This window comes from Triplophysa dalaica, chromosome 18 (assembly GCF_015846415.1).
Source record: "Triplophysa dalaica isolate WHDGS20190420 chromosome 18, ASM1584641v1, whole genome shotgun sequence".
Classification (NCBI taxonomy): domain Eukaryota; kingdom Metazoa; phylum Chordata; class Actinopteri; order Cypriniformes; family Nemacheilidae; genus Triplophysa; species Triplophysa dalaica.
The window spans coordinates 20,788,531-20,809,742 of NC_079559.1; the positions used below are offsets into that span (position 1 = coordinate 20,788,531).

The 21,212-nt window shown below is 41.3% G+C and overlaps 1 protein-coding gene across 1 annotated transcript; it reads left to right on the top strand.

Moving 5' to 3' along the window:
- Window positions 1-7,583: 7,583 nt before the first annotated feature.
- Window positions 7,584-20,928, top strand: LOC130407044 (taste receptor type 1 member 1-like). The gene is made up of 6 exons (XM_056729683.1): window positions 7,584-7,765; window positions 7,928-8,225; window positions 8,569-9,309; window positions 9,451-9,663; window positions 9,756-9,876; window positions 19,583-20,928. Exons 1-6 carry the CDS (start codon window positions 7,584-7,586, stop codon window positions 20,515-20,517), a joined length of 2,490 nt encoding a protein of 829 aa, XP_056585661.1. The 3' UTR covers window positions 20,518-20,928.
- The last annotated feature ends 284 nt before the right edge of the window (window positions 20,929-21,212 follow it).

A 21,212-nucleotide genomic window follows, 5' to 3' on the forward strand; every position in this document is an offset into this window, starting at 1 on the left:
GCTATTTTGTAGTACTGCTCATCATGTTCCACCAGTTATACTACGATTAACAATACTGCAGTGCTAGAATAAATATGTATTTATTTTATTACTGCATATATACCTAGCAAAATGAGTAGGAAATGGAGCCAATATATTCATATTGTTCACATTACTACTCACACCAAAACATACTTTTGTGGTCCAGTGATTTCCACACTCCAAATAGGGACCAACAACCTCCTTTTTATTTTCAATCATGTTCCTCTGAGTCTGAACAGAAGAAAAAAATATGAATCTAAAGTAGAACGTATGTAGTAACTTTAATTTAGTATAAGCGAATGAGACAAGCTTAAAATGTTTTCATACACTACTGGTCAGAAGTTTAGGACCAATAGACAAAAAAATTCTCTTGATCTTAAAAATCTTTTTAATGTTTAAAATGACTTTTGTAGAGTCCAGAATACATGGAAATTCATTCAATACTGTTTAAAGAGCTTCCCAGGTTGAGACTTTAAGTAGCTGGATGATAAAAGAAATTGAACCGAGTATCTTGGTTTCTTTTAGTGAAAACATAATTCCTAGTTACAGTTATAGCTGCGGAAGCTGTCGTGGCCAAATCACTTTCACAGTCGTGTTATTCCATGGTTTTGATAGGTTTACTGTTTATTCTAAAACCAGGAAAAAATATAAATAAAGATTAAATTGAAAGTGTGTATTTCTCAATGTATGGTATAAACATATACTGTGTGTCAAAATGTGTAATGAATGACCCCCATGTCAAAGTTCCGTCAACCCGTCAATCAAATTAATTTCACGGTACGGTTGTTGGACATGCTCTGTCTCCTTTTCTACCCACACACCCCAAACTGTGCTTCCAGCCTGGCTGCCTTTCTACCTGCCACCATTATGTAAAAGACGGTTGACTTTGTAAATTAGAGAGAGATAAGTAAACGCTTTTGCGTTTGATGTTTCTTCCTGGATGTGAGTTGGTTCTACGATTATGTCTTTGATCAGCCAAATGAGGAGATTATCTTAACTGGGCTTCTTCTTTTGGGTGCTGCGTCCTTGTCAGTGTTTATGTATTTTGTTTTATATGACGTGGTAATAAGAGTTTAGCTTTGTTCTGATAATTAATGTTTTCGGGGGGGGGGGGGGGGTTATGACCTTATAACCTTTCCATCTACCCTCCACTTGTCTGTTAATAAAAATAAAGGGGGTCGTGATAATCTAGTTAATGGGTTGTTTGTTAAATGATACCGGACTATTTGATTAATCAATAAACAACATAAAGAAAAAGAAAATTTGAACAGAAAATTCACAGCATATCATCACCAAATATAGAAAATGACAGTAACTGTACCAGTGTCCACAGAGCAACATGAGAAGAGATTTAAGTTTCATAAGTGTTGCATGCTGTTGTGTTGAGATGACGGGTAGCCACAGCCATAGGAATGACAATACAAGTCCTGTACACCGTCTATATATTAGTGGAAGATTGACAATGAGGAACCCACTGAAGTAAATTTGTATTCCTACTTCCAGCTGTTATAGTGCATCACCATAATTCACAAGGTGTAGATTTCAAATAGTGTACTCATCTGAGATCAGGTACAATATCACGCGGGCATAGAACAATCATCATCATAAATAAAATCTCTTCTTGCTCTAGTTCTTCCTGTTTTATACAGCACTAGGTGACTTTAGATTTTCCCCTAGTGGTCTAGAAGAACATAACATACAATACACTGTTACAGACAGTGACTGTTACAACCTGTTGTTGTGTCCCATTCACTGCCTTTAAGACTTTATCTGTGTGTTTATCTGGGGTTTGTTCGAACAATAGTAGTCTTAAGACAATGAACCTAAAAAGGTTTGGCTTTCCATCCTGACTGATGCTCTGGAGATGTCTGTGTGTCTACTATCTTGTGTGAAGGAAAATCTGTAATGTTTTCTGATAATGACTCTTTCTGATCTTTTTGGCATTAAAAATCAAACATGTCCCTTTAGGGTTCAACTTTTAAAACTAGGAATAAAAAAACTAAAGTTAATATCTTCATCTTTAATTTGTTTATTTCTACACTGCTTTTTATAAATGTTTAGATTCAGATGATATCTCAAGATCTAAAAGAAGGATAGTGCTACCCCTTAGTTTAGTTCTAACCACAAGTTAAAATACATTTCTTTGGCATTCTTTTCAAATTCCAAGATCGATTGGAAATTCTTAAAAAAAATTGAATTAGTCAAAAAACTTCTTGGCATCCTATTGAATACAAGCTGTGTCACAACGGTGGGTTTTTAAATGTAGCTTCTGTTTAAGAGTTGTAGCTAAGGATGTGTTTATGTTAATAGGTTGAAGAGTCTTTGGGGGGCAAACATCCCCCTTTCATAGCTTAACTCATAAGACTGCAATAGACTGACGTGCGACTAACTGTTTCTCTTCATCACGATTATTTCATGTTGTACATCTGATCTAGCAAAGTGTTTCTGTTTAACATTATTTTAGGGACATTTAAGTGTTAAACAAATGGTTAGATGTTGTTTAACGGTTTGCTTTAGATCTAAACTTTACACACACAAAGTATAAGCTGAAACAACTGGGCATGTTTTATTTAATTGTCAGCCTTTACTTCTGATGCATTGCCTTTTACCCAAAACATCATACATACTTCCTGACACAAACCAAAAGTACGTATTCAAAATAATAGTAACGAAATCCACTCTGCAAGTTTTTTTAAGTACCACAGTATTTTTCTATATCTGTAAAATCTTTTTTATATATTTTTTCCAGACAGATCTGACAGATTGTGTGCTGGATTGTGCATTAGTTGCGTTAAGAATATATTTTACTAGACTTAATATTCAAACAAACGTACAATACACAAAAAATGGCTATAGCATGCAGGGAAATAGGCAATTTATGCAGACAATGTGTCTTGTGAAGGACTGTAATGGGGTTCTAACCAAAAAATATGTGTTATGGTTTCGATTTTTAAATCTGGTTTTATCTTATTTATACAAATGTTCTGGTCTTTTATCTTCTTTTCTTGATTGCTCTATAAGTACCGACAAAACATGCATATCAGTAGCATTTTAATTTACCTTTTTAATTTTGTGTCTTTCACTGGTGTAGACCTTTATCAACAAATGGTGAATCCCTGTGAATTACCCAATCCAAATCTTCCGTGTTACTAAAGGTAAGGATGGGATAGTCATATAGATAGTAGGGGCGTAACAGTTCTTGGTAAAAAATTGAACCGCACCGTTCTACCCCTACAGTTCAGCATGCGCTTGGACCACAGCTCATCTTACATTTACTGTACATTTAGTCATTTAGCAGACGCTTTTATCCAAATGGAAGTGTAGGGGGAATGTAGGGGGAAACAATAGAGGCAATTTGAGCAACAAAAGATCAATAATGCATATGTGCCGTAAAAACTGGTGGACCAAAGACCTCTTTTCAGATGAAAGAAAATTTTGCATTTTATTTGGAGATTAAGGTCCCAGAGTCTGGAGGAAGAATGGAGAGCCACAGAATCCATGTTGCTTGAAGTCCAGTGTGAAGTTTCCACAGTCAGTGATGATTTGGGCTGCCATGTAATCTGGTTGGTCTACTGTGTTTTCTGAAGTCCACAGTTAACACAGTAATCTTCCAGGACATTTTAGAGCACTTAATGATTCCTTCTGCTGACAAGCTTTTTGGAGCATTTTCCAGGAGGACTTCCCCACACTGCCAAAGGTACCAAAAGCTGGTTCAATGACAATGGTGGTACTTTGCTTGATTGGCCTGCAAACCTGCCTGACCTGTTGTCTAGAGGAGGATGAGAGACACCAGACCCAACAATGCAGACGACCTGAAGGGCGCTATCAAAGCAACCTAGGCTTCCATTACACCTGAGCAGTGCCAAAGGGTGATTGCCTCCATGCCACGCCACATTGATGAGCCCATCATATATTGGGTGCATAGAAATGAACATAATATTCAGAAGCCTGACATTTCTGTTTAAAATATCTTTTATTTAATATTCTAATTTTCTGTTTTCATTGACATATGCTGTAATAGGCCCTTTTCACAGGACGTCACCCATCTTCCGTTCTGTCGCGAAGCCGTGTAGCATTACTTCCGCTAGCACCTCAGAATGGACTTTACCAAGTCCCTTGCACAGTTGCCACAAATAAGGCTAGATGATGTACAACCTCTCGCAGACAAATTTGCGCTTACGAAAAGATCAAAGCCATATCAAGGATTCAAATTCTTCGTTGAAAAGTACCTGTTTGATTATGAAGGTACATGTTTTGTTTTCTTTTTGTGTTAGAGAAGGTGCTAGGATAAGTACTTGAATACGTGTTCCGTCAGTTTTTATTCACTGTTGTTAAATTCCAGCGCAACGTTAAAACGGAAGGTCTCCTTCTCCTTGTTTGTTGCAAGACAGATGTTATGATACACTGCTTTGCAAAAAGGCGGAAGTTAAGTTACGTCATTGTGTAAAGGGCGTATATGATGCTGTCATCACCCGTGTGTTGTGAGAGCGCGAGTGCAGGTGAGACCTGAACAGCACATGTTGCTGTTTAAACTAAACTCATTCTAGCCTTGCCTATTCAAACATTTCAGTGCAAGATGATGCACAAGAAAACTCGCTTGCGCGCTGTGAGAAGATCCAAAGTGTGAGAAGAGTCTCCGACATTGGACAAATATAGAGTTGTCTTTGAAGTCTTGCGCTTTAACGGAAAAATTCACATACGACAGAGGTCAACATGCCTCTCTTGTCGAGTATCTTCACAAACATAGCAAGTTATTTCTTAAGTGACGGACGAAACAGACGAAAAACAACTGTCTGGTAAAGTCAAGGGAATCACTCACTGCTTGTGATCCAATAGCTTCCGCAACTTCAGTTATGATTCATCTTTATATAATTTGTACACATGCAATGGTATGTTTTATTTGATTATTTTAATCCATTTCTATACTTTAAAAGATAAATATACTGTATTTTATTTTCTGCTTTACTCTGTTGTTTCAACATGCTACACTGCTGAATATAATTTGGTTACAAGAATTACATCTGCACAACTTGTGTTTGTGTGTGTCAACACAATACTAGTGTTGATTCACATTTTCCATAAAAGTCTGATTATTTATTGTTCCTTATGAGTAGTCTGTATAAGCAGTTTTTTTAAATAGCAATTATAACAGCAAATGAAGGAAATATATTTATTTCGTCTTGATGACAGAAAATATTCAAAGGTAACTCTTTTACAATGCAGTGTAAATTTTTCATGCCGCCGTCCAGATTCAAAAATTGTAACCGTGTAAATGAATTCCTGAAACAGATCTTATTATACCATGATATTGTCGTTTCAATAACCATGCAAAAAGTTTGATTTTTAAAGACCACATTGGTTCCACCTATCCAAAATCTTTAACTTTTTGCACAATCTCATCCAAATAAAAAAATGTAGAAAAGGGAAAAACTTACACATTAAACTATACTGTGCATAATGTCAATATAAGATGTCAATATAACAATCAAAACTAATATCAACTCAAATCATTAAACTCCTCCGGCATCACCATTTCTCTGAGTTGTGACTTTTTGCATCGAATGATAACATGTCACTTTATTGTAAACGCCCTCAATATCTTATTGTCTAATAATAATATTTGAGTGTACCTTTGAACAATCACCTACATATTGAACAGTGACACTGATGTGTGAAGAGTTAATGAATTACCTCTGTTGGCATCTGCCTTGTTAACAAAGGTATCCGTGGTGAAATGAAGCGAAAAAACCCTTAATGTTTTACATTTAAAAATAAACTTCAACCACGCATTTCTAAAGTCGGAATCCAAAGGAAGGTTATGCAGCAACTGTGTTCTTCCACAACCAGGCACTGCACAGTATTTTGTGATTCTTAATGGCATATGCTTGCTCGCTCTATCTTGTTCTGCCCAACTTGTTTTACGTCAGCACTGACATGCGCAAACCAGTGGACTATATTAATGAATTAATGTTGGGAATAGTGAATGAGGGTGATTTTGGAAACAGCCGTAGTTTTTTTTCAATGCTATCTGACTCTTACAGTCGAGTAAAATAGGTGGAGACTTTAACACAGTCATAAATCCCATAAATCCTACACTTGATCAGTCTAACGTCTCAAATCATGTGAAAACATGGCATTCTTTATCAACGCCAGTTAATACAAATGCAATTGTTGATTTATAGTAGTTCACTGTTCATTAACTAATGCTAACAGATAAACTTCGATATTAAATGCATTAATTAATGTTAAGATCAACATGTGCTGAGATTAATATATTCAGCAGAAGAATTGTTCTTTGTTAGTTGAAGCTAAATAAATGTTTTCAACTAATGTCAACAGATAGAACTTGATTGTAAAGTGTGACCACATGTTTGAACCTTTTTTACATTTGCCACCACAATGTGAATTAAGAGTGCATTAAGATGCATTATGAAAAATAGTTTGTGGTCAGTATGCAGTTTTGATATCTCTTAGAGCTTATTCTTTGTCAGTAAGTCAACTGGAACTGGGTTAAGCAAATTTATTTCAAATATAAAATATGCAAATAGTGTTCCTGGCTGAAGGTCATTGTGTTCCCATTTTAAATAGCAAAGAATTTTTTATTTCCATTTCTGTTCTTCTTACTCTTCTTAAGACAACATAAATTGTTTAAAAAAAGTTCCAGTTGGTTTAATCAACAAGTTGCTTTTTGTTTTCTTTATACTGGATTTATTTGGTTTCTTCTCAGATTTAGTTAAAATGAATAAAGTGTTCGATGCTGATGCTCGTGTGGTGAGAGCGTCTGCCAAATGAATAAATGTGGAGAGTCGATATATTGGTCTAGAGCACTCACGACGACCCGACTTCAATTCCCATCTCAAGATCTGATCCCACTCCCCTCTCTCTGCTCAATGTGTCCCTGCAGCTCTCTACTGCCCTGTGTCCCATTAAAGGAAGAAAATACTTTTCAATATAACTTATTATATTATAAACATTACTTAAGAGAAGCAGTATAGTATAGTAACTTAAAGATTCAGATAGATCAAACAGAACCTGATCTTTGGTAGATCTAATCATCCTCGATAAAAAATAATTTACTATGACAATTAAATCTTTAATCTGGGATTTAACCCTTTTAATTCTCTTTAAACAATTATTTTAATGCAACTACTCTGAAAACAAGACAGACATTTCAAATTTGTGACAGAATATACAAATTATTTATAAAATGTGTTATAAATAAAGCGTTGTCAATCAGAATAAACCTACTGTGAATTGGCTCCATAGAATTTTATTGAGAAGTAACACTCAGGTCAACACGAGATTATATTGAAGTAATGGATGAGTGAGATGCTAGTTAAAATAAATCCCCATTGCCTCAGTGTATTTAGTTAATATTTTGCATTATCTGTTGTTTGTGGTGTGGTGTAATGCTCTACTTAATAACTGATTAATGTATGCTTTATGAATTTAGATATGAAAATTGACATTTGTGTCAGTAAATATAGTGGTTTAAGCAAATGGAAGTATACTATATCAACAGCACACGTCCCTGTGTCATGACCAACAGTCCATCTAACACCATGCTTCAGAGTCGCATTTACACTTTCCTTGTGGGCTTTACTCATTTTGTACTTTTTAAAGTTTCTTGTTCATCATCTGAATTCAGATTAGATGGCGATTACTTGTTGGGTGGCCTTTTTCCAGTACATGAAGTTGTACAGTCGACAATCATGCTCTCCCCAGAGGCTATTGAATGTAAAAGGTAAGCAAGAAACTTTTAGTTGCTTTTGAAGTATGAGTCTAAGGATAACATCACAAGGCACTATTGCTATGTTTACCTGAATTAATTGAATTCAAACAGAGTATTTAATCTTAACAAATTGAAACAAATGATTGAATTGACTATATTTCTGATGTTTTCCAGGCACCCGTTCTCAAGATCTGGCTATCAGATGCTCCAAGTAATGAGGTTTGCTGTTGAGGAGATCAATAACTCCACCACCCTGCTGCCCAATGTTTCTCTGGGCTACGAGATTTTCGATCATTGTTCTGAAACTAAGAACTTCCCTTCAGTCTTCAATTTAGTCTCAGAAAAGGGATTGCTAAAACCTCAAGAAAAACTCAACAGCCATCAACCTAAAATAATTGCTTTTACCGGACCATATGGAAGCACAAGAACTCTTACCGTTGCACCTTTAGTCACAATGGACCTCATACCATGGGTAAATGATGTTTACTTCAACTTTGATATAGAACTTGAAGAAGAGAATAGATGGCACAGTTTGTATTCTTGGTTATGTGTCAAAATTTAGCACGCAAAGTATTGTGATTTTAACACTTAAGCAGCACAGTCATTTTCAATTGTGTTACTAATAGGACAGGTTTCTTGTCACAAGGACTTGTTTTAAGTAGACTGGAGTAAAATCTGTTAAAATTAGACTTTACCATCACAGATGATATATACATTACATTATGCTACATAAAACATTGTCCTACTGTCATTTGACTCATTCACATAAGTATGAAACCTTGATATTATATACTATAATTTCTTTTCTTTTAAAGGTTCAATATGGAGCTACCAGTTATCAGTTAAATGATAAACTTCAGTATCCAACTTTCATAAGAACAATCCCTAGCAACAAAGACTTGATACAGATGATTATTCGCATCATACAGTGGTTTGGATGGAACTGGGTTGCCTTTCTTGGAGGTCCAGACAATTACAGTGAAGATGGTCTAAGACTGTTTTACGAGTATACTGGCAATACTGGGATTTGCTTGGCCTATCAAGACATTATAAGAATAGGGGGAAATCACAATCAAACACTTAAAAATATCAATATGCTCAACATTAATGTCATTGTGATTTTTGCTTTACCAGTATATGCAGAAAACATGTTGAAAGCTGCCATTGCATACAACGTCCGAGACAAAGTTTGGATTGCAAGTCAAACATGGTCCATGAGTCAGCAGCTTCCAAGAGAGCCAGGAATTGAGAAAATTGGTACAGTTATTGGCATTACAGAGCGATTATTGTCATTGCCTGGATTTGATGAGTTTGTTTATAAAATCAAAGCAACAACTAATAAAGATAATAATAGTAATGCTTTAGTACAGGGGAATATTTGCAATCAAGAATGTAAGGAATGCCCATCGTTGACTGCAAAGGAAATTATAAATGAAAATCCCACATTCTCCTTTGCCATCTACGCTGCCATATATACCATAGCTCATGCATTACATAAAGTTCTGCAGTGTGACGCAAATGAATGCCGCAAAAATACAACCTTTAAACCATACATGGTGAGTGAGTTATTTTCTCAATAAAGAAATGAAAATATATATAGTAAAAATAAAGTCAATATACCATTAACTATACATACAGTGCATACTGCTGTCCAAATACATTATAGTATTTTTTGGGAAATGTTTTTTACTGCACAGCTTCTGGGCGAGATGAAGAAGTTGGATTTTCCTCTCAGTGGCCGCACAGTGAAATACGATGTTAATGGCAATCCAACCATCAGCTATGCAGTCGTGCTGTGGCACACTGAAACAAATCCTCCACGGACTGAGATGGTGGGCACTTATGACACGTATCCAGAAATTACTTTTTCAATCAACAACTCTCTCATGCCCTGGCGTAACAGTACTTTTGTAAGTCATTTATCTTGACGAGTATCATTTTTACTCTCTAATATATGGCTAATAAACCATCTTACATGAAGAATCTTTCCTGTTCTTTAAAGGTTCCTTTCTCAAACTGCTCTGTTGAGTGTAGGGATGGATATTCGAGGAAACAAGAAGGATTTCATGCTTGCTGTTTTCAGTGCAAAAAATGCCCACAAAACACCTACGTGGATTATTCTCGTACGTACAGTCTTGATATTTTTCCCTTTAAAATCCCAATTTACACTTTTTAGTTTGGATAGTTCAATACAACGAGAACATTTAACTTGTGTAATTGTGTCCGATTTTTTGGATTACAGATACTATTAGGACATTCTGGTAGTTATGATTTTTTATAATAACATTCGATGAACGGATAAAACGAAGAATTAACGGTTTATAATTAAAGGTACAGTTTGTAAGAATTTAAAAACCACGTGGCCAGTGTTATATATTTTGTTCTGCTGAGTACTTACAATATCTCAAATGATTCCAATTGCTTTTAAATCCTGAGAAAATCTCCATTCTAAACAGTGGACCGGGGCCGTTTAGTCACCTGTCAATGGCGTCATATCCGCGTTACCCTTTATAACCGCCTTTACTGACGTAGCAACCGTGTGACACTGTCGAAGACAGATGAAGAAGTAGTTTGTACTGTCGGTCCGTCTATCTTTATTGCAAATGAAGTGGGTACGCTCAAAATAACTTTTACTATGATTGATTTGAACACTTAAAACTGAGCGGTGTTATTACACCATCGAATTGCACAATTACTGTACATCTATGACTGTCATGATCAAAGAACGAGGTGAGACCCAAATGCGGTGAGGATACAAGCGTTTATTAAACAGGGCACACGCTAGTAGCCCAATAGAAGAGACCGCCAAGCGACCGCGTCAGCAGCCTAGGAGAGTGTCACACCCAGAGGACCCGGGATCTAGACGACGGCTGTGATGAGGCGCTCAAGGCGGGTCTCACAATAGGCAGGGTAACACACAGAGTCTTTAGCTGGCTTGGCTCGACTGGATCCCGTGAACAGATGGCGGAACTCCTTGGAGGAGGCATCACGGGGAAAACTGGAGCGCCGGCGGGGAACTATAGGTAGAAAAGTTCAACCAAAAATAACAGGACAGGAAACTAGATAATTGAATAAACTAGACTAGAAAAAGAATAACTAGAGTATTGAGCAGAGCAATATGCTAGGGAAGACGACAGGACTAGACAAGACAAGGAGTCAGCTCTAAGTCTGTGAGCAAACACGTTCAACGGACTGACAAAGAACAGCAAGACACGAGGGAATAAATAGGGAAACCTATCACAAGTAGAAATGAGCAGCAGCTGCGCAGCGCAACCCGCGGGCGTGAAGCGCTGGCGAAACTCGCTACAGGTGTCAGGGTGATCAGAGATGAGTGAGGGAAACCCAGTGAGGGAGACACGAGGGCGGGGCTAGTGACGCGGATACCGAACACGCGGCAAGCTGTCAGACAACTCCCCACGTGTTCGACACAAACACAAAACAATGCCACACAAGTACAAAAACGGACACACAAAACCCAGAGTCATGACATATGACTAACAATTTAGTTTTAAACCTTCAATTACTCGGGTCTGATTCATTATAATGAAACAAAATGATTTCATCAAACGCAACACTTATAAAACTATTACTTTACCTCTTCCGCTAACATTATTTCTCGTTCCCGTCTTATTGATGTATCAGCGGCGCCATCAGCGGTGGAGTTGAAGACGACATATCCCACTATTCAACGCTTCTACACAGCGTCATCCAGCTACGCTATTGTTGTTGTTTTGATCGTGCGCCATCTATTGGTGATTTTAACTAACTGTACCTTTAAGTGTTTAGATAAATGCTAATTTTTGTTTTAATTTGGGAACTAGTGACAACATTTCACCCATATTCCAAATGAAACTTTAAAATGGGAAGAATAAAAAAATACTATGTTTGCAGTTCTTGAATACTGAAAAGAAAACAAGTTCATATTCAAGTTTAGACAATACAATACTAATGTTTTTTAGTGTATTTTAGGATCAGGTCAAACATTTATAATGGAATAAGCAACATTTTTTTCATAACTTCCATTGCTGTTGGGGGACTTCATGTAATTCCTGAGCTTTGTTTGTTAAAGGTCTCATGAACTGGACGTTTTATACTGTTGTTTGATTTGTAGTTATGACGTTCGTGTGGTTTTTACGTTCAAAAACATCAAAATCAATAATTATTCTACTCGGGTTTTGAGGCCGGCTTGTCAAAATGCTCGGTGTTAATGGGCATGCCGCATTGAAGACTTGGAAGTTAACGCCCACTACTATGATTGGATACCAGTTTGCGTAGTAAACTTAGTTGGAGCCTTCTGTGAATTTGGTTAGGCACGTAACGTTAGGTTACACATTCGCCCTATACGCACAGCATTAGTATTATCTGGAGACCTTGTGGGATTTATTAATGACGTCCTCACATCTGTATTTCATGTGGTACATTCGCACAAGACAAGTGAAGCCTGTTATATTACTCAAATTAACTGACTTATTTCTCGGATGTGATGGCAAGGCTTTGCGTATTGCTTGTATAGCCTATAGTTGTATTGCGTTTTATGATATATGACCGTACCTGTCAGCATTTGAGACCCGTGATCGCGAACTGGACAAAAGATCACTGTGGTCTCAAATGTTATGAGAGTTTTCATGAGAAATAAACAAACGGGAAATTCCCGGCTTAAAACGACAGTGTTGGCAGATATGGTTATGACGATTCGCACAGGACTAATATTATCAAAGGATCTCGGTGTTCATCAAAATAGGGTAGGTAATTTGTGGGGGAATTTTTTCTTACAAATGACAGACAGGGCCGATTTGCACAGAATTAAGATGACAGACAACCTCTGCAATTACTACAAATGACTCAAGGTCCCCAGGTAATACTAATCACATGCGAATAGAGCTCTAACAAAACAATAGTGACGCATAGTACAAATATGTTTTACTCACATAAGATTGTGAAATCCAATATTGACGGCACAGCGCTGCTATTTAATTTTAATCTCTCCACAAATCCAGCGTCTACCTGTGCCTTGTTCACAAAGGAATCCACAGAGAAATGAGGCAAACAAACGCTCAATGTTTTACCAACGTGAGCTGGAACGTCTTTAAAAATAAACTTCAACCACGCATTACTAATGTCGGAATCCGAAGGAAGGTTATGCAGCGACTGTGTTCTCCCACAACCAGGCACTGCACAATATTGTGAGGTCTTTAACGAAATGTTTATTGCTTGCTCTCTCAATTTGTGTTACTTCTGTCATGCGCGAATCAGTGGGCGGGGCCAGAGAAGTAATCGTTGATATTTTTTACCGTGGATACGGTGTTCAACCTATCTAGACAGGTGCATTCCAGGACCTGGCGTTCGCTGAGTCTGGTGTCAATAACAGATGTAATCTCAGTAATAAGGGCGTTTTCAGTTCTGACACTTACAGGATGTTCGCTTGAATACCATTCCCTCTTACATAACAAAAGCTCGGGTTAAAATTGAAGTCTTAATTCATGACACCTTTAAAAGACACTCCAATAGTATTGCTAGATACATACAGAAATGCTGTATTAAAAGGTTCTTTTCATTTGTTCCATATGTGTATGTCCACATAATGTTATTGTGTTAAAGCAACAGTTAAGCTGAAGGATAATGTTTACTCACCTCATCTTAAAGCTAAGCCAAAGAGAAACAAACATTTTGCTGAAATAGACACAGAATTATCAAGCGGTTTATCTGTTGATCAGATGGACTTTGAAGTTCCATTCGTTACTGTATAATGTTTTCTTTCAGAAAAAATCTTCATACCCCAAAAGTCATCAATAACTTTAGTGATTCTGTTGCTTACTAATGGTTTTGCTTTTCTAATACTCTATTTGGATGGGATACATGGGGTGAAATAATTTTATCACAGGACGTATGTGTAATAATGTTCGTAGAATGTGGAAGAAAGGAGTCAGGGTCGGTGTGGCTGGGAAAACGATACGAGAATTTATTGTATAATGGTTCCGGGTTTCACACTTCCGGTCTTCAAAATAAAAGTCACAGTTGATCTCTCTGGATCGTAAGATTCTTTCTGCCAGATGTCCTCGGACACAACGTCACTCTCCTCTGGCGCGCTCGTCTTCCCAGCCGCGCTCTCTCACCTCCTCCCGATCTGCTTTGGGGTTTTAAAGCGTCTCCTCGCCAATTGCTAGAACGACAAGCAGGTGTTTTCACAAAAGCGTTGATCTGCCTACTCACCGTCTTTCTCCTGACGCTCTCCCTCCGCACAGACCGTGCTGAACCACGCCCCCCTTGCCACATACCCCCACCGCCCGACTCAGGCCGGGGCCCCATCCGGCCTGCAGCTCCCCCCCCCCCTCCTGGAGAGGAAGTCGGCCACAGCCATCTGCGTCCCCGGCCTGTGGATCACCTTAAATTTGAAGGGTTGTTATGAGAGATACCAACGAGTGATCCGCGCGTTGGTATCCTTCATGCGGTGGAGCCATTGGAGAGGCGCGTGGTCCGAACAGAGCGTAAACTCCCGCCCCAGGAGGTAATAGCGAAGGGTGAGGACCGCCCACCTGATCGCCAGGCATTCCTTCTCGATGGTGCTGTACTTCGTCTCCCTCTGTTAGAGCTTACGACTGATGTACAGCACCGGACGGTCCTCTCCTCCCACCTCCTGGGACAGAACCGCCCCCACGCCCCTGTCCGATGCATCGGTCTGCAGGAGAAAGGGAATAGAAAAGTCAGGAGAGTGCAATAACGGCCCGCCGCACAGAGCAGCCTTTACCTTGGTAAACCCCTGCTGGCACTGCTCCGTCCATTGGACGGTATCTGGTGCTCCCTTTTTAGTGAGGTCAGTCAGCGGGCTGGTGAGGTCCGAATAATTGGGTACAAACCGCCTATAATATCCCGCCAGCCCCAGCCTCCCACCTCCTTTTTGGTCTTGGGTCTCGGTGCGGTCGCAATCGCGGCTGTCTTATTAATTTGGGGACGCACCTCCCCGTGACCCAAGTGGAAACCCAGATACCTTACCTCTACCCGCCCAACTGCACACTTCTTCGGGTTAGCCGTTAGCCCCGCACCTCTCAACGAAGCCAGGACCGCTCTCAGGTGTTGCATATGCCGCTCCCAGTCATTACTATATATGATGATATCATCTAGATACGCGGCGGCATATGCAGAGTGTGGTCGGAGTATGCGGTCCATGAGGCGCTGGAAGGTCGCCGGGGCTCCGAATAACCCGAACGGATGTGTAGCAAATTGGTGTAAACCGAACGGCGTGGTAAAAGCCGTCTTTTCTTTGGATAATGGAGATAGAGGGATCTGCCAATATCCTTTCGTCAAATCCAATGTCGAATAAAAGCGAGCCGTACCTAGTCGGTCTAGTAATTCGTCAATCCGTGGCATTGGATATGCATCGAACTTCGATACAGCATTCACCTTCCGATAGTCCACACAGAACCGGACGGAGCCATCGGTTTTAGGCACTAAGACTATCGGGCTCGCCCAATCACTGCTGGACTCTTCTATTACGCCCATGTCCAGCATCGCTTCTAATTCTCTCTGAACCACCATTTTTTTGTGTTCAGGTAGTCTATATGGTCGGCTGCGCACTATCGCACCCGGTTTGGTCTCAATGTGGTGCTCTATGAGGTTCGTGCGGCCGGGTAGGGGCGAAAAAACATCTGCAAATTCTGCTTGTAATCTTACCACATCCGTGACCTGGGAGGACGAGAGGTGATCTCCCCCTGGAGCAGAGCGAGGGATTGCACTTTGGTGTTCACTTCTGGTCCGAGATCATCTTCTCTGCTCACTGTCGTCGCCAGCATCACGGTGTTCGCCTCGCTCCACTTTTTGAGGAGATTGAGGTGATAAATCTGATGCGCTCCGCTCCTATCCGATCGAACTACCTCATAATTGAGATCTCCTACTCGTCGTGTGACCTCGAAGGGTCCTTGCCACTTGGCGAGTAACTTAGAACTGGACGTTGGGAGTAATACAAGCACCTTCTCTCCCGGTGTAAATTTACGTAGTCTGGTGCCCCTGTTATACTGCCAACTCTGCCTGTCCTGGGCCTGTAACAAATTCTCCATTGAGAGCCGCCCCAGTGTATGGAGTTTTGTTCGCAGGTCCAAGACATATTGGATTTGATTTTTGCTCGCGGAAGGTCCGTCCTCCCAAGCCTCTCTTAGGACGTCTAAAACCCCGCGAGGCTGACGACCATAGAGGAGCTCAAAGGGGGAAAACCCAGTGGAGGCTTGGGGGACCTCGCGGACCGCAAATAACAGGGGTTCCAGCCACCTATCCCAATTTTTGGCGTCTTCGTGAACGAACTTCCGGATCATGGTTTTCAATGTGCGATTAAAACGTTCGACCAGCCCATCGGTTTGTGGGTGGTAGACGCTGGTCCGAATCGTTTTAATCCCCAATAATCCGTAGAGTTCGCGGAGGGTCCGTGACATAAACGCCGTGCCTTGATCGGTGAGAACCTCTTTCGGGATTCCCACCCGGGAGATGACTCGAAACAGTGCGTCCGCAACACTGGTTGCTGAGATATTGCGTAACGCTACTGCCTCAGGGTAACGTGTTGCGTAATCCACGATGACTAACGCAAATCGATGCCCTCGTGCGGATCGCTCTAACGGCCCGATCAGGTCCATACCAATTCGTTCGAAGGGGACCTGCATAAGCGGAAGCGGGCATAACTGTGCCCGTGGAGTGGCCGGTGGGTTTACCAACTGGCATTCAAGACAAGACGCGCACCACCTGCGCACGTTCTCATGAATGCCCGGCCAAAAAAATCGGGTCGTTAGTCGATTTAAAGTGGCAGCCTGTCCTAGGTGCCCTGCCATTGGATTACAGTGAGCCGCCTGGAAAAGCATTTCCCAACGGCTCTTTGGTACGACCAATTGGGTTGTATCCTGTTTTGACTGAGTGTCTTGGGTCACTCGATACAACCGGTCTTTCAAAATAGCAAAATATGGGTAGGACAGCGGTTGTGCAGGGTGGAGAAGTTGTCCGTCGATGGAACGGACCTGATCAAATGCGTTTTTGAGTGAGTCATCCTGGGACTGCTCCAGAGGAAAATCATCACCCTGGGAGAGATTTATTTTCTCCACAGCGCTAATTCCCTCTGAGCCAGTCGTCAGTGGTCCCGGCTCAACCTCTCCCACCTGCGCGACCGCCCCTCCCCATCGCTCTTGATTGTGCCCAGAAACATCCGCGCATAATTGTCCCAGTAATACTGAAAATAATGGCCAATTCGTTCCCAGAATCAGCGGATGTCGGAGGTGCTCGTTAACAGCCACCTCCACTCTATGCTTTTGCCCCTTAAATTTGATGGTCAATGGCACCAAAGGGTAATTCTCCACATCCCCGTGTACACACCTTACCTTAACCATGCGGCCCGTATCCCTTGCCACGAATTGAATCAGGCTTTGATGAATCGAGGTTTGGTTACACCCTGAATCCACCAAAGCCTGATATGTACCCCCTCTTATACTCACCGGTATTTGGTACAGCCCGTCTTGACCGAGGGCAGCCTGTGGGTTGTCGGGAACCCGGATCATCATACCGACCTCCATCATGGGACAACGGTCGATAAAATGTCCGGGTCCCCAAAACGCCAACAGGCCGGCCCAGAAGTTCCCGCCGCCCTAGCGGCAGGAGGCAGACCCCCGAATTGGCGAGGAGAGGCTTGGGAGGTTGACGGGTGAGAGGAGAAATTGGGGCCTTGGCTTTGTGGGTTCCCTGCTCCCTCGAAAGTCCTGGCGGCTCCTGGGGGTCCCGTCTCCGAAAACATCCGGGTACGTGGGGCTGGCCGTGGAGAGAAAATCCCCCGGGTCCGAGGAAAGGGCACAGGTCTGGAAGGAGGGGACGGGGTGACAGGGAGAGAGAGAGATGACGATATCAGGGGTCCGCCGACCCCTGGGCACGCCACCAACTGGTCCTCCGCCAGCTGGATGGCCTGAGCCAGCGTCGACGGTCGGTGGCACTGGACCCACTGGGCGGTCTTCCTGGGTAGCCGTCCCACGAACTGCTCCAGTGTCACCTTATCGACGATGTCGTCGGTAGTGCTGGCGCCGGCCATCAGCCATCTGCGGCATGCGTCCCGGAGCTGGTGAGCGAAGGCGAAGGGTTGACCGCGATCCCCGAGTTCCAGAGACCGGAACCGATGCTGCTCCGGACTGAGCCCCACTCGCTCCAGGATAGCCTTCTTGAGGTCCGTGTACTGTAGCAAGTTAGCTACTGGCAGCTGCTGGGCGGCCAGCTGGGCTTCGCCTGACAACAGGGGAATCAGACGGGCCGCCCACGCATCTTGCTGCCACCCGGATAACTCCGCGGACCTCTCGAAGAGCTCCAGGAAGGCTTCTGGCTCGTCTTGGGCTCCCATCTTGTGCAGCGGGATGGTGGGGGATGCGGTCGACGTTCCGCTCGGACCTCTCTCCTGGCTCGCCCAGCTCCGGAACGCCTCGCGGTCCTCCTGTTGGGTCTGGACGAGGGCCTGGAACCTCCTCTCCTGATCTTCTCTCAGACCCAACAGGGCCTGGTGGTGTTGCTGATGGAGACCAGCGAGGGAGGCGATAACCTCCGCAAATGGCGATCCCTGCGGAGTCTGCATGGTTGGCGGCGGCTCACTCCATTCTCCCGGGTTTCGGCACCACTATAATAATGTTCTTAGAATGTGGAAGAAAGGAGTCAAGGTCAGCGTGGCTGGGAAAACGATACGAGAATTTATTGTATAATGGTTCCGGGTTTCACACTTCCGGTCTTCAAAATAAAAGTCACAGTTGATCTCTCTGGATCGTAAGATTCTTTCTGCCAGATGTCCTCGGACACAACGTCACTCTCCTCTGGCGCGCTCGTCTTCCCAGCCGCTCTCTCTCACCTCCTCCCGATCTGCTTTGGGGTTTTAAAGCGTCTCCTTGCCAATTACTAGAACGACAAGCAGGTGTTTTCACTAAAGCGTTGATCTGCCTACTCACCGTCTTTCTCCTGACGCTCTCCCTCCGCACAGACCGTGCTGAACCACGCCCCCCTTGCCACAGTATGTAATATAAATAGTCAATTGGCACAGGATTCAAATCTCAGGAAAAACTACCAGAAGTGGGAGGATTACTCAATTAACACACCACCATCAGCGTAACAAATGTTTTCTCCTACTGCATAGAAGGTAACAGAATGCTTTGTCAAGCGTCTCCATACTCCAACAACTGTGGCAAACTACATAAAAACACAAATTACATAATATTTCTATACATTTACATTTACATTTACATTTAGTCATTTGGCAGACGCTTTTATCCAAAGCGACTTACAGTGCACTTATTACAGGGACAATCCCCCTGGAGCAACAAGGAGTAAAGTGTCTTGCTCAAGGACACACTGGTGGTGGCTGCTGGGAACGAACCAGCAACCATTGATTTACCAGTCAGTGGTTTAACCAACTAGACCACCTATACATATCTACAGCTCGTCTATTTGAACCGGATTATTATTATTACCTGAGATAGTCGGAGCCAATATCCAAATTGGCAGTGCTCCGACATGTGTCCCCATGTGCAGAGGGCAACCGAAGTTTCATTTCTGGCTCGGTGTCCTCTGCTAATCCTGATTCCATCTCTCCACCCTATAGTTTTCTGTTCTCTTCTCATGTACTGTCATATTCGACAATGGTAAAAATGCCCCTAAAAGTATATTTGACAAACAATATCTGAGGTAACTATTCCAGACCTTTTCACAGAAGGTAAAACCCTCTGTAATTTTTACAAGAAATGTGATGTCCGAATAATACTTAAGACTTTTCCTAAGTCACAAGATTCTAACTGTATGACAAAACATTCAAAACATTCTGTTATTGTTTATTTTCAGGTGACCCTTATACGTGTTATCCATGTGCAGAGAGCGAATGGTCTGATGAGGGCAGCACAGCATGTAAGATTCGTTCTGTCGTCTATCTTCAGTTCACAGAAATCACCTCCATTGTTGTCATCTTTTTCACTTCATGTCTGATAACTGTGCTCATTTTCATCTTCTGTCTTTTCGCCTTCAACTATAACACACCAGTGGTGAGGTCTGCTGGTGGCAACATGTGTTTCCTTATGTTGGCGAGTTTAACTATGTCTAGCATAAGTGTTTTCTTTTTCTTTGGACAACCCACATCTGCAGACTGTATCCTGAGAGATTTCATGTTTTCGTTTTTCTTCACCATCTGTCTCTCATGTTTGACTGTTCGTTCCTTTCAAATTGTTTGCGTCTTCAAAATGGCTGCCGAGTTCCCTAAATTACACAGCCTGTGGGTAAAGCACAACGGCCAGTGGCTCTTCATCTTGTTTTCTTCTTTTATTCATTTTATTTCTTGTGTTTTATGGGCAACTGTCTCACCTGACCATCCTGTCAGGGACTCAGTTACTTTTAATGATCAAACTATGCTCATTTGTGAAAGGAGAAACACGGTTACCATCAGCATCGTTTTGTTCATAAGTTGGTTTCTTGGTTTTCTGTGCATCTCGTTTTCTTACATGGGAAGAGATCTGCCAAAAAGTTACAATGAGGCCAAACCAATTACCTTCAGTCTGCTTATGTACTATCTGAGCTGGATTTCATACTTCACCATATATCTCACTTTTCAAAGCAAATACGTCCTGCTTTTGAATGCATTGGCCCAAATAACCAGTATATATGGAATTCTCTTAAGCTACTTCATACCAAAATCTTACATCATGTTATTTCAGCCCAAGAAGAACACTGCTGCATACTTTCAAACATCTATTCAGAACTACACCCAAACCCTTAGTAGGAGTTAAACCACAACAATGTCAGATACAGTAGAGGGATATCATATCCTCCACAGAGAAATTTAGTTGCTTCCAGTTGCAGGATAGTTGTTTTAACACAGTCATAGACACTCGCTAAATAAATGCATTAGTGGACATTTTAGCAAGCACTTTATCTTTCTTTTTAATGATCTTGTTAGATAAACCCAGTAGCGTAATTTCCCAACTTTAAAAGTAGAGTTCTGTGTTTGAAGTCATCGCAGATTTATTCATTAATTATGATTTATTCATTTTAGCATTGTGTGTAGTAACAATATGTGTACATTGACCATTTCCTTTGTTACATTCATTTTTATCTAAATACCCAATATGCTTATCCCTGGGACAATCTATTCTCAAGTATTGGGAGTCCTCTCAAGATCACAAATATGTTTTCCCCCATGTTTTTTGAATGTCACATGCTTTATGATAACTAAAATGTTTATTAAAAATGAAGAAATACAAACAATTATTCAAATTGTTTTCTTGTCCTTGTGTTTTAAATGTCAGATAGCAGACCAACATTGATTCACCATCGAATCAATGTTGAAATTTAACATTGAGTTTTCAACAGGTTTGCACCCTTGAATGATGTTAATTCAATGATGAAAGATGGATCAAATTGGACAAGAAATCTATTTTTGTTCAACTGAAATCCAATCATTGAATCAACACTAAACCAATCT